The 12,159-nt window shown below is 36.0% G+C and overlaps 2 protein-coding genes across 4 annotated transcripts in view; one reads left to right on the top strand and one right to left on the bottom strand.

Moving 5' to 3' along the window:
• The window catches only part of LOC133718795 (autophagy-related protein 3), a 5,214-nt gene extending 3,521 nt beyond the window's left edge, over nt 1–1,693 (top strand). Inside the window, exons 8-10 of one of the 3 annotated variants that reach the window (XM_062145674.1) lie at nt 156–283; nt 914–1,023; nt 1,413–1,693. In XM_062145674.1, coding sequence (XP_062001658.1) covers nt 156–283; nt 914–1,010 — 225 coding nt within the window. In that variant the 3' untranslated portion in view covers nt 1,011–1,023; nt 1,413–1,693. Of the gene's footprint in view, nt 1–155; nt 284–913; nt 1,024–1,369 lie in introns of all 3 variants that reach the window. The other 2 variants (XM_062145673.1, XM_062145672.1) reach the window with 2 other exon arrangements.
• Nucleotides 1,694–1,884: 191 nt separating this feature from the next.
• Nucleotides 1,885–12,117, bottom strand: LOC133718794 (E3 ubiquitin-protein ligase BRE1-like 1). The gene is made up of 19 exons (XM_062145671.1): nt 11,642–12,117; nt 10,508–10,669; nt 10,292–10,376; nt 9,467–9,694; nt 9,202–9,363; nt 8,734–8,921; nt 8,567–8,650; nt 8,324–8,443; nt 8,052–8,238; nt 7,814–7,974; nt 7,672–7,743; nt 6,781–6,857; nt 5,694–5,888; nt 5,467–5,539; nt 5,294–5,380; nt 3,764–3,901; nt 3,482–3,684; nt 3,242–3,407; nt 1,885–2,600 (listed from the first exon to the last, which is right to left on the bottom strand). Exons 1-19 carry the CDS (start codon nt 11,753–11,755, stop codon nt 2,469–2,471), a joined length of 2,634 nt encoding a protein of 877 aa, XP_062001655.1. The 5' UTR covers nt 11,756–12,117; the 3' UTR covers nt 1,885–2,468.
• Between the last annotated feature and the right edge of the window lie 42 nt (nt 12,118–12,159).

Genomic DNA, 12,159 nt, shown 5'->3' with positions numbered 1-12,159 from the left:
TGTTGCCTATAAATTCCCCAAGTAGTCATTTTTTTAGTCAAAAATGACTTTCTTTAGGCTGTTGTGTCAAACCTATGCGCGCACAGCACACGCATTCCTGTGTATCCCGTGGTCCCATATCCCTTTGTGCTTAATGGTTGGTTATTTCAATGCAGGTAACTATTGAGGATCATCCTCACTTGCCCGGAAAGCATGCATCTGTCCATCCATGCCGACATGGGGCTGTGATGAAGAAAATAATTGATGTACTAATGTCACGTGGAGTGGAACCGGAAGTCGATAAGTAAATTTCTGTCTCAACTCACTCCTGCTTTTGGGGGTTTATTTCTGTTGCTTGTTTTGTTTTGTTATTTGAAACATAACTCCATCAAGGCTTGCATTGTGCCATGGTTATAATCGGAGAGGTTTGGTTTCAAAATAAGGTTCTCAGAATAGTTGAATTGAGCATGTGGATAGTTGATATCAATGCTAACAATTAAAGCCTCTGATAGTTTTATATCAACGATCTTATGGTTGTTCTCCAGGTTACATTATTATGTTAGTAGGTTATCACAAACCCATGCTACTAAGGACATACTTTTGCTACTAATGATGTTGGGATATTGCTATTACTAGGCACTAGGGAAATAGGGAGTCAAGACCATGAGGTGGTGTGGTGATGCATATACTAGATCAAAAGTGAATGGTATATGCATATGCTAATATATATATATATATTCATCTTTCAAAATTTCAATCAAAATAAGGATTCTTTTCTTCATCCTAAACTTCATTGTATGTGCCACAATTGGGATATTTTCACATGTAAGTTTTCAGATATCCATCCTGCACTGACATTCATGGCTTGATTCACTGGACTGCTACGTTGAACTGTCAATGCCACCACTTATTATTTTGTTTTATTTTCTTGTAGGTACCTCTTCTTATTCTTGAAATTTGTTGCCTCTGTGATTCCAACCATCGAATATGACTATACGATGGACTTTGATCTTGGCAGCTCCAGCAGTTGAGCAATTGACAGAGGTAAACCTAGTATAGCAAATGTTTTTATTTTCTTCATGTTTCCAAGCATTGATGGGAATAAATATGAGTGCAGTAACAATGCCACCATTCAGTCACTGGTATTTTATTGTATTATAGTTTAGTTTTGCTAGTGTGTAGACCTTGCACCCACAGTTCTGTTCTCATCCTATTTTGGGACATAGGCACGCAGTCAAAAGACTGCTTTATTCATGATTCAGATTCTTTGGACTTCCAAAATCAGTGATCTTATTAAGGTGGTTTTATAGTTATTTGGAAAATTGTTCTGTGGCATGTTCGGTATGATTATTTTATGCTTCTCATACCCCATTTTGATGCTGAACTGCAGGTTGTTTATGACCTACTTCACTGAACTTCTGTTTGATTTGTAGCAGATTGTAAATGCGATTGGGTGAGGCAGATTGGATTTGGAAGTAAAGACATTGCTGCTTTTGGCGTATCCGCAAAATCTTCTCCCACTCAAATTATGCTCAATTGCTTGTACAGATGGCTAAATTGTTTAGTTAGTTGTTGATGTGTTGCTGTACAAAATTTCCCATCTACTATTTGATAAGGTTGTGCCAAGTTAGTGTCTACTGATTGCACAAACAGTATATAATATAACATTTTAAGCAATTGTGTTGATTAGAAAGTTTCAAGCAATTCCTCCGACTCTTCTTCTCTACTATTTCAGACTGCAAACAAAGTTGTAACAACTAACAAGGATTGCCGGTCCTCTGTTTCACTAGCTCTTGGTAGAAATAGTTATTGCTTAACTAAGCAGGCAGCAACATCAGAGAGCTCGTATGTAGAAATGTAACATTTTGAAAAAGAAAATCAGTGATATGGAAAACAATTTGAAACTGAACAAGAACTGGTATCAAAATTGAGATCACTCGCTGTTATTATAAATGAATGAATATCTCAATAGCATTTACATTTACATCTCTAAAGAAATGTTGTACACATCAGATAACAAACTGCTTTCAGAATACTAAAGGAACCTAAAGGCTACTTGAAGATCTTACTACACATCTAAAATATGTACAGAAATTTCTGTCACCGCTTCATCTATGTTCTATATCAGCAGAAACAAGGCTACAGGTTCTTTCAAAAGAGCACACTTATAAACATGAGATCTTATTCTTGAGCACACATGCTGCATTGACTAGAAATACCACTGAAATGGATCACATCGGATAAACCTGTAAATACTTGATTGAAACATTATCATGCACTAAATTGAGTCAAATTAACAACCTAAAAGCAGAACCAGCAAAACTAAGATCAGCACTCATTGGTGAAGGAAAGCTGCTCCTAACCAAGGCTGCAAATGTTCTCTACAAGTTCACTAATATAACAATACACGTGAACTGGCGAGGATTCCTAATGGTTCACATGCAAGATGCAGGTCTCCCAAGTCTCATCTGTCTCCGCGTCTACTTTGATTAGATGTACACAGATTTTATGTCATTAGGCCCAAAACTAATGGAACATTTTGGACATTTCCTCTGGCGAGATTCAACTACTTTTTGCACACAGGGATTGCAGAATAAGTGATAGCATTTTGTAATGACAACCTGCATTAATAAAAAGAAAAAGAAAAACTAAGATTATCCAGATACCACAACATTTCGATGAACGTATTATGTTGAGTACTAAATGCTTTCTAATCACAAGTTTTCAACCTTGACCTTCAAAAGCTAGAATCATGACCAAACAAGATTTGTCCGTGACATCAAACAACCTCAAATCTCTATACTACAATAGCATCTCTATACTACAATAGTAACACAATAAATGGAGATTTACATCTACATGAAAACGGCCACCTCATCCAAGTTTTAATGAAAACTTGTTTAAATGCATGGTGGAATACCAATCAAACATCAACATAGGTCAGGTGAGATATCCACAAATAATTACGACTGATTGATAGAAATGTGCTACTTAAACCCATTTGACCAGGTCAAAGTTTTACTATGCAAGTATCTTCTTATGCTTTATGTATCTTCTGACATCCTTCCTCATTATGTGTATTCCTAAGCTCAAAAACTGATGTCACATTATATGCTGCTATTATATTTCATTGAACCCACATCAGACCTACTCTCAAACTTTGCATGTTGATTACTCGACTGGAATTTGTAGTTTGATTCCACCCCGACAAGATAAAGAGCTTAATGAGGCAACAAATAACTGAAATTGATCCAATGAATACCTGTTTTGTCCTGTCAAGGCAGATATCACATTTCAATATCTCCCGGTATTCTCCAAGCTCCTGTTGAAGTTTTTCAACAATTGACGAACCCTCTGTCTGTGCTTGAAGCCGACCTGCTTTTCTTTTCAAAACTTCTAATTCCTCCTCTATTCTCTTCTTGTTAAGCCTAATAAAACAAAAGATGAGTTCACAGCATCACTATTAAAATATTGGAAGGAAGGAGCACAACATTCTCTATACCTTTCTTTCTCTAGATCTATCTGCATCTCGGACAGAGTCAATCGACCCTTAACAACTTTAGACTGTGATTCCTCTAGAGAATCCCGTGCTTGCTGTGATGACCTTCTCACATCCATTAACCTCTTCTGGGTATTTTCCAGTTGAACTGCACCTTGAAACTTATGTTCTGCTAGTCTCTGAATCTGATCTGAGCATAGTTTTAACTGTAAATGAAATACTTAACAATCAGTACTGAACTCCATGGGAATATATATTAAGTTGTTACAAGAGTTTCAGAAGCACCTGATCTTCAATCCGAGCAGCTTTCATCTCATAGAAATTAAGAGATGCATTGCCTTGTTGAATCTCCCTCTCCATCTTGCGTTTGTCCATGAGTACGGCATTCTGTGTCTGTCTTGCCCTCATGCCCTCTAAAACAAGCTGAAAGAAGAGAGCACAAAGTATAATTTAGTATGGCAACAGATATCTATCCAACCGTTTAGCATGCAACATGTCTAACACAAGCGTTCTTGTACAAAAAATGTGGGGGTAATCCAGTTTCCTAAAACGTAGTCCGTTGTGCCTTAAAATAACTTCATTCAAGCGAGATTCAAATAAAAGAAACGAATAAACAAAACAAAATAACATTAAGAGAATGCTGCACTACAAATACTAGATTAAATGAACAAATTAGCAAAACAGAATAGACCAACAAGCAAATACCATTAAGCAAGTGCTGACATCACAAATACTTGATCAAGCAAACACAGTTTAGCAAAACAGAGTGGACCAACTAGTAAAATAATGTTGAGCAAGGCTGACATCACAACTGCTTGATTAAGCAAACACAGGCTAGCAAAACAGAGTAGACCAGCCAGTAAATAATGTTGAGCAAGTGCTGACAACACAATTACTTGATTGAACAAACACAGATTAGCAAACAGAGTAGACTAACTGGTCCACGCTGGTTAGCAGGAACTAGCCACACTGCCAGTCAGTTTAACCTCAAAACCTGTTTCTGAAATATATCCGCCAGTTCAATAGTGAATTATTTTTCTTAATTTAATAATCACAATTTTTCAGATCAAGCCCAATCCAAAACAAAATAGTCTTTACTTTCAAAAGAAAAAACACAAAAAAAGTTGCCATTGTAATCATAGAAGTTCATGCATGCGTTAGATGACTTGGATATAGTTTTTTTATGACAACAATACCAGATTTGTTTTATTGTGAAAAGAATATATCAACAACCACTATAGTAAAGAGAACTAGGGAAATCGTAGTAAAATAAATTCGACACTATAACTTTTCTTTTCATAAGATACGACATTAAAACATAATAAATACATCGGCAATGCCATCACAGTTCAACTTTTGTTCAATCATGTCAGAACCTCTAGGTCTTGGACCCTCTCCCTCTCAACAAGAGAATCAGCATTTACCAGCAAGAAAAATGAACTGGAAAGCAGTCTTTTTTTTTTTTTTTTTTTTTTGAGTTCTTTCTATATTTTAAAATCAAAGATACAAGTATATAACCCATAACAAGACTTGAAAAAGGTTTTAGTATATATATATATATATATATATATATATATATATATACTAAACGGAAACGTGAAAAAGAATGAATAACACTTCAACAAGATACATATTTTGCAATCCAACATTAAACAGTAAATTCCGCATAGAAAATTGTTTTAGCAATGTATGTCAACAACAGACATTAAAATTGCACCACTCTCAGAAGCAATTACACCATACAAAGTTCATAGCACCTTAAAAAGCGTCAGGAAAAGGAAAGAAAAAAGGGAAATGATGTGTTAGACCAATCACCTTAATGTTATAGTCATCTCGCTCAGTAATTTGCTGCAGTAGATGCTGGTTTTGAGTTTGCATATCATCATACGCTTGTCCAATTGTCTGAAGACATATCAAACTAAAAACATAAGACTTTCACCTACCAATGACTATACAAAGATGTCATCCACATTACCAAAGGAACCAACCTCAATTTCAGCCAAGTAGGCCTCATTTTCTTCAGTCTTGGATTTCAAAACGTCAGCAAGTCTCAACTTATTCCTGAGAATATGAAGTGAAAACAAATAGAAATTAAATCAAAATTCCTGAGCATTCATTTGGTGTCATCTGGTTCACTTATTCTTACCAAAATTTTCCCTGCTCCCTATATTAAGGAAAATAAAAATAGTTTCAACCAACATGGACGAAGAACAACCTTTTGGAAGCTTCAAGCCTCTGTCTGAGGTCAGCAATCTCAGCTTCTACAGCAGCAAGCCTTTGTTGAGAAGTGGCCTCAGCTTCATTTGCTATCTTAACTCGTAATTCTAAATTGTGTTCATCAAGAGATGACTTCAAACTTTCAACATGAGCCCATGCCTTGCATTCCAAATCTCTAGCTTCCATGACATCCCTGCAAATGGATAAAACTCAGCATGTCAATCACATGTTTGCCTTTGCACACAATCAAACATAGCAAAGTAAATGAACAGAATTATTATAGTTATGAAAACCTAATTTTATAGTTATGAGTTCTGAGTTAAAAATAACAAATAAAAAATAAAATAAAAAACTGAACAATATAAAATCTAAGAAATCCATTTCTAATGCAGATTAATGCATGGGAAATGAGGTTTTGTTGAAGTTAGGTCGTTGTCAGTCAATTCATTTAAGGATTAGTGTGCAACTGATTCTAGTAACTTCAGTCACCACTGCTGCTATGAAATTGAAATAACCCTATGAATGCAATCAGTATTTTAGTATAAGTTTCATCATTTTCTCCTCACTGCTGCACACTTCGGTATGCTGCTATGAAATGGAAATAACCCTATGAATGCAATCAGTATTTTAGTATAAGTTTCATCATTTTCTCCTCACTGCTGCACACTTCGGTATTTTAGGACGTTTCCAGATTTGTCCTTAAGAAAATCTCAGCTCCAGTGTTTAGAGTAAATTCAATTCCAGTTCCCAAAGTTTTAGGCTGTCTTGATTTTTATTTGCATTAACTTGTAAAACAGTTTTCTATAAAGAATGCAAAACAGATTCAAAGTCTTTGATATGTCATTCGACTGAAAATTGAAGTCATATTTTGCCCCCTATATTAACTAAAATCTGTCAATAATTTAAATTGCCCAAAAGAGTAAAACATGCGAAAAACAGTTTTCTACAAAGAATGCAAAACAGATTCGAAGTCTTTGAAATGTCATTCGATTGATAATTGAAGTCATATTTTGGCCCCTATATTAACTAAAATCTGTCAATAATTTAAATTGCCCAAAAGAGTAAAACATGTGAAGGCACCTAACCTTGGATCACTCAATTCATGCCTATACATTTCCAAAAACAGCTTTAACTCTGATTCAGTCTCCTTTATATCTTGGACCTACACCAAATAAAGAGAAAATGGAAAATTTAATGAAGCTAAACAAATCCTATGAGAAACAAGTAAAGGATTAATAAAGTAAAGGATTATGTCCAATCATTTAGCCACTTTCTAGTCAATTAATCCTAGACATGGTTAAGCACATACACCAACATCGAAACACCCTTGACAAAAAGTCATGGCTGCGTTCACCAATCTTTATAGGACCACATTTCTAACTGTAACTTCATATATCAGAAGATACTCATCTTCAGATTTGTGAGACCAGTTCATAAACTAAAGACACCCACAAAATCTAATGAAGCGTAGTTTGCACCAAATGATAACTATATATTATTCCATAGAAATCTGGTCAATACAAGTGGAGAACTTTTTTTATCACGAAGAAATAAGAATTTTATTGATTAAGGAACGAACAATATAAAACAAGATGGATAAACATCCATTTGGAGCACTCTAAACGAGGAAAAAAAAGACAGCCCCACTAACCAAGTACACTTACTTGACATATGAAACTAGCACGACTGGAGTATAAATCTAGTGAAACGTTCAAGAGAACTCCAAGACATCAAATGAAAAAATAATAAATCTACAATTAGTAGTAAAACACTAAAAAAAAATCAATAGCATATTATTACATATGCATGTCTAAAACACATAGATAAAGACATAATCTAACAGGCCAGCTCAGAGTTGACTCTTTTATCAAACTCCAATAATTAGGCTACTTACTTAGAAGGGGATAAAACTTCAAACAAAGATCAAGTGTTGACACTCCGGCATTAATTTCGTCACAAGAAGAAGAGATACATACCACAGCTTTCAACTGCCGTATCTCAGCGAGTTGGTCAGAGGATCTTGCAGAAAAAGTCTCACACTCTTTCACCTGTGTGGAAAGGTAACAGTTTAATCTCTTTCAGGGTATCCACGAATTTCATAACAGAAAAGAAACACACCTTCCTATCAAGAATGCTGGAAAGGGACTGCACATCAGCCTGCAAAGAATGAAAATCAGAAGCAGCCTCTTTGTATTTACGTAATTGACCTTGCATGGCACCCATTTGCTCAGGAAATGAAGAAACCAAGGCCTTAAATTCTTCAAGTACTTCTTTTCTTCCTGAAATACAGAAAATAATTTCAGCACCATGTATGAAGAAGGCAGCAGATATCCCACAATAAAAGAAAAGCTCTAACCTGGTTCTCTTGACGCCTCTTCCAGCTTCGCTTCAATCCTTTTCCTTTCATCAATCTGTTTCTGTATCTCCATACCCAGATCAGTAATTCTAGAATCAACAACTGCAGCTGATCTCCGCAAAACATCAACTACATCATTTTTAACATTAAGTTCCCTCTCCCTCCACACAAGATTATCCTTCTCAACCTAATGAATCAAAGGAACAAGAAACGATCAGCAATATGACACTAAACTTGCAAGAAAATTGCGAAGACTACAGAACAGTTACCACCTGTAGTTTCTCAAAGATGGTTTGGCACTCAAAAACTTCCGATTTCGACTTTTCTATTTGATCTTTGACCAAGAGATAGGCTTTGGAAGAGGAAAGACACTTCGCATTCCTCATCATGTTCTGTCAAATAAAGTTCTAAGTTAATTTCATACCTGAACTAAAACTAAAAACCAGAGAAAGTGAAAAGTATAGTTCAGTTTGCATTTAGATATGAAAAACCAATAGCAAAGACAGCAAAATAACCTGCAAACTAGATAACTGCTGTAATATTTTTATCCGTTCTTCATGAAGGCTTTTTATTTCCATTAGTCGACAAGAAGCTTGGTCCTGCAGCACTCAGTTCAGATAGATACCCCTTTCATTATAAGAATTTTCAATAGTTAACCAGAAAGAGAAAGCCAACACAATACCGTGAGCTCTTTGAGAGTAGACTCCATATCTTGCAGATCCTTTTGCTTATCTCTGGCTCTATCAACAGGCTTGTTCAGAAAATTTAAGACAGGGAAAGTTGCCCCTTTTGTAGAATCTCTCTCTGCTTTTAGACTTGCTAGTTGACGATTATTCTCATCCAATTCACCAAGAGTGGTTTCCAACTCCCCTTCAAAACCAAAGAATAACAGACTTTGAGAACAATCATGAAATCAATGACCATGAGGATGGAAATTCATCCATTCTTTTGAAGGTCTGATGAAATGCCAACAAAATAAATAGCGAAAAAATGATTAAAGAACTTTTTTCTTATGACTAAAACGGATCTACAAAGAAGAGATGAAAACAACAATCAAAGGAATTAAGCACACCTTAAGAACTAAAAACTGAAAAATGAAACCCATATGAGCACCAAAAATATTGGATTATTTAATTGATGTAAGAATTACCTTTCAGACGTTTAATCTCCGCTTTATTCTTTGCTTCAATGTCCCAGCGGTTCTGCAGTTCCCTTGCCAGACCTCTGTGCTTCAGAAGAATATCAGAAAATGCCAATCTCAAGTTCGTAACTTCCATTTTTAAATCATTGGATGCCCTCTGCCTAGACAAGCCTACCAAAAGAAGCAGACAAAGAAGAGTCAGAGGGATAACTCTGAAACGATCGAGATCATAACATATTAGACGGAAGAAAGTTTTAAGCCTCTAAACTCTCACCATCTTCTGGAAGCTCTTTCAACAGTGCATCATGCAATGCATCCTTCAGATTCCACACGTTGTCAATTGCAGCTACTATATTACCTAATATACTCTGAGTATCTTCAGAGGTAGTTCCTCTATCTTCTTCCATCTTATTACAATTGTTATATGTACATGAACTTTCAGTTGCACCAGCTTGTGCAAGGCGGCTTAAAAAAGCATCATGCAAGGTAGATGGAGCCCCATCTGACAAACAATACAAAGCAGCCTTAGCAGCAAGTAGGTTTGAACAATCATTCTAATTCTTCTTACAGGTACAGAAAGTACAAATCACAGCCAAATCAAGGCATTTAAAATTGGGACATCCCTAATTCCCAACATATTAATGAAAATAGGACAATCATGGTAAAGAGTCAGAACTAGAACAAAGAGCAGGGGACTATGATAAACAATAAATAATATGCAGATAAGACCACCTATACCTAAAAGAAATACATTATGCTGATGGTGTGTGAAGATCATCTCAACAGCATTCAGTTGATGGCCTAAAGACATTACATAAATAAACAGCACAATGGAATAGCAGGATGAATAACATGTCCATAATTTCAAAAAGGGGAAAAGATTAGAAATTGACAACTCAATCATTAATAATTTAACACTGAAGCGCATATGCAACAGTAATTGAAAACCATATGAACTAGGTAAATAAGCGATTGCAGCAAGTAGAAAATTCAATTTCAGGATTGGATTTAATACATTGATACGCACAAAACTTCATGAAGGTAGACCTATATCTAATTACGCATTTTCATTATAACTTAACGCAAAAATGGTCCTCACCACGCACGACGGAGTTGTCTTTAACATCTTGCTGACAGGTTGACTTTCTTGAACGGATAGAACATGATTCCAAGTCTTTGACCAACTATTATGGAAACACGGTGTCAATTTCCCTCTAAGAAATGCACAATACCATATGCATAAAGCAAATTACTGAAATAGACAAAAACACTAGAGAAGAGGCAAATAGAGAAGCAATGACTACAGTTGTCCTACCTCTTTCCAAGACTTATTAACCACTGATAGTGTGGGATCATATGGCAGTTGTTTCTTCTCCAATTGAGACAATTCATTCTGAAGAGCAGAGTACTCAACCTTCTGAGTCTCTAATTTCTGTGATAGCTTTTGATTTTGATATTGAAGGACAGCAATGTCAAGCTACAGGTCAAAAAAGACAATATAAGTCTAAAAACAGGTGAATAAGATGTAGTAAAAAAATCTCAGCATTGTGCTCTTATTACAATGCCTATGAGTATCAATACTGAATGGAACTGAAAATATGTTTAATTTCAAATTTTTTTTTCCAGTGAAAAGAGCACTTTAAAGAGAATTTGAGATTCCTATTCCATTTAACTCTTAAAAAAGTGTCTTTAATGTAAGGGTCATAGTGTCCAGGTCTTCAATGGATATTCAAATAAGTACAGTACAATTACCCTTGCACACCTTAACTAAGAAAAATAAATGTACTAAGAAAACGAATTTAGAGGTCCCAAAAGCTAACAGATCCAAGGAAAACACACATTAATGAAAATCAAAGGGCCCATTGACTTGTACTTTTTACAATTTCACAACAGCTACAAGTCATAAAGCCCTACAGAAAACTACAGCATGAACACAAAAAACATCATACAAATCTAACAGCAGAGAAAAAGCTATTCTAAACTCTGAAGTTACTGATCAACTCTCTGAAATCACACGTCATTCCTTAGCACACAACTAACGCTAGAGATGGCAGTACCAGTACCCTTATCGCCTGTCATTACAGATTCGTTTCAGATACCAGTCAATCCACCACCCAAATTGCCATCCCTAGCTAGTACGCATACAAAAATGAAATGCATAAACCGTAGTTGGGACCGCAAAACCAGAGACTAAAATGTTGCACATGATCTTACAGCAGCAAAAGAGCAAGTAAATCCCAATTTCGACACATTCAATTCCTTTCAAACTAGAAGCAATGATTAAAAATTGGCAGCACCAAATACTTCAATTATGTACATACAGCACGAACAATCCAAATAATTTGGCGGAAAAGCAACAACAAAAACCAATGTAACCAATCCACAACATTGCTTCATAAAACAAATAAACGAAGAGCAACTAGAAGCAAGAAAACCACAAAGGCCTCACCTTTTTATCCTCGGAAATAGGCAAAAACGGCTGCTTCTTAGCAGTAGCAGCCGTGGGTGACGATATGGAGCTAAAGTGACGCCGTTTCCGGTCATGCTCACCGGTGCTCCCCATCCGGAAAAACCCTAGAAAACCCAGCCTAATCACCTCCACTCATATTTCCACCAAAACACCAAAACCTCCAAACCTAACCAATCCCAAACCAATCAATCCCTCAATAAAAAACACAACACAAACCCTAGCTGAAACCCCCCTAAACCACTCCCTATCTCTCTCTCCTTGAAACCCTAATTTTCTCCAAACCCTGATTGAAACCCCACAGTGGGCGCCAACCTTCCCTTATATATAGTGCCTTCTCAGGAAATTTGATCAATCTGGAATTGGAGGCTCCAGCACAGCACGAAGAAGAAGAAGAAGAAGAAGACAGCCAAGTTCGAAGAGCACACACACTCTCTTTCTCAGGGAGGAGAGAAAAGGAAGAAAGGGAATTAAATAAATTGACTTTTATATCATTTTTT

The sequence above is a fragment of the Rosa rugosa genome, chromosome 6, assembly GCF_958449725.1.
Source record: "Rosa rugosa chromosome 6, drRosRugo1.1, whole genome shotgun sequence".
Taxonomy (NCBI): domain Eukaryota; kingdom Viridiplantae; phylum Streptophyta; class Magnoliopsida; order Rosales; family Rosaceae; genus Rosa; species Rosa rugosa.
This window is presented reverse-complemented; position numbering and strand designations above follow the sequence as displayed.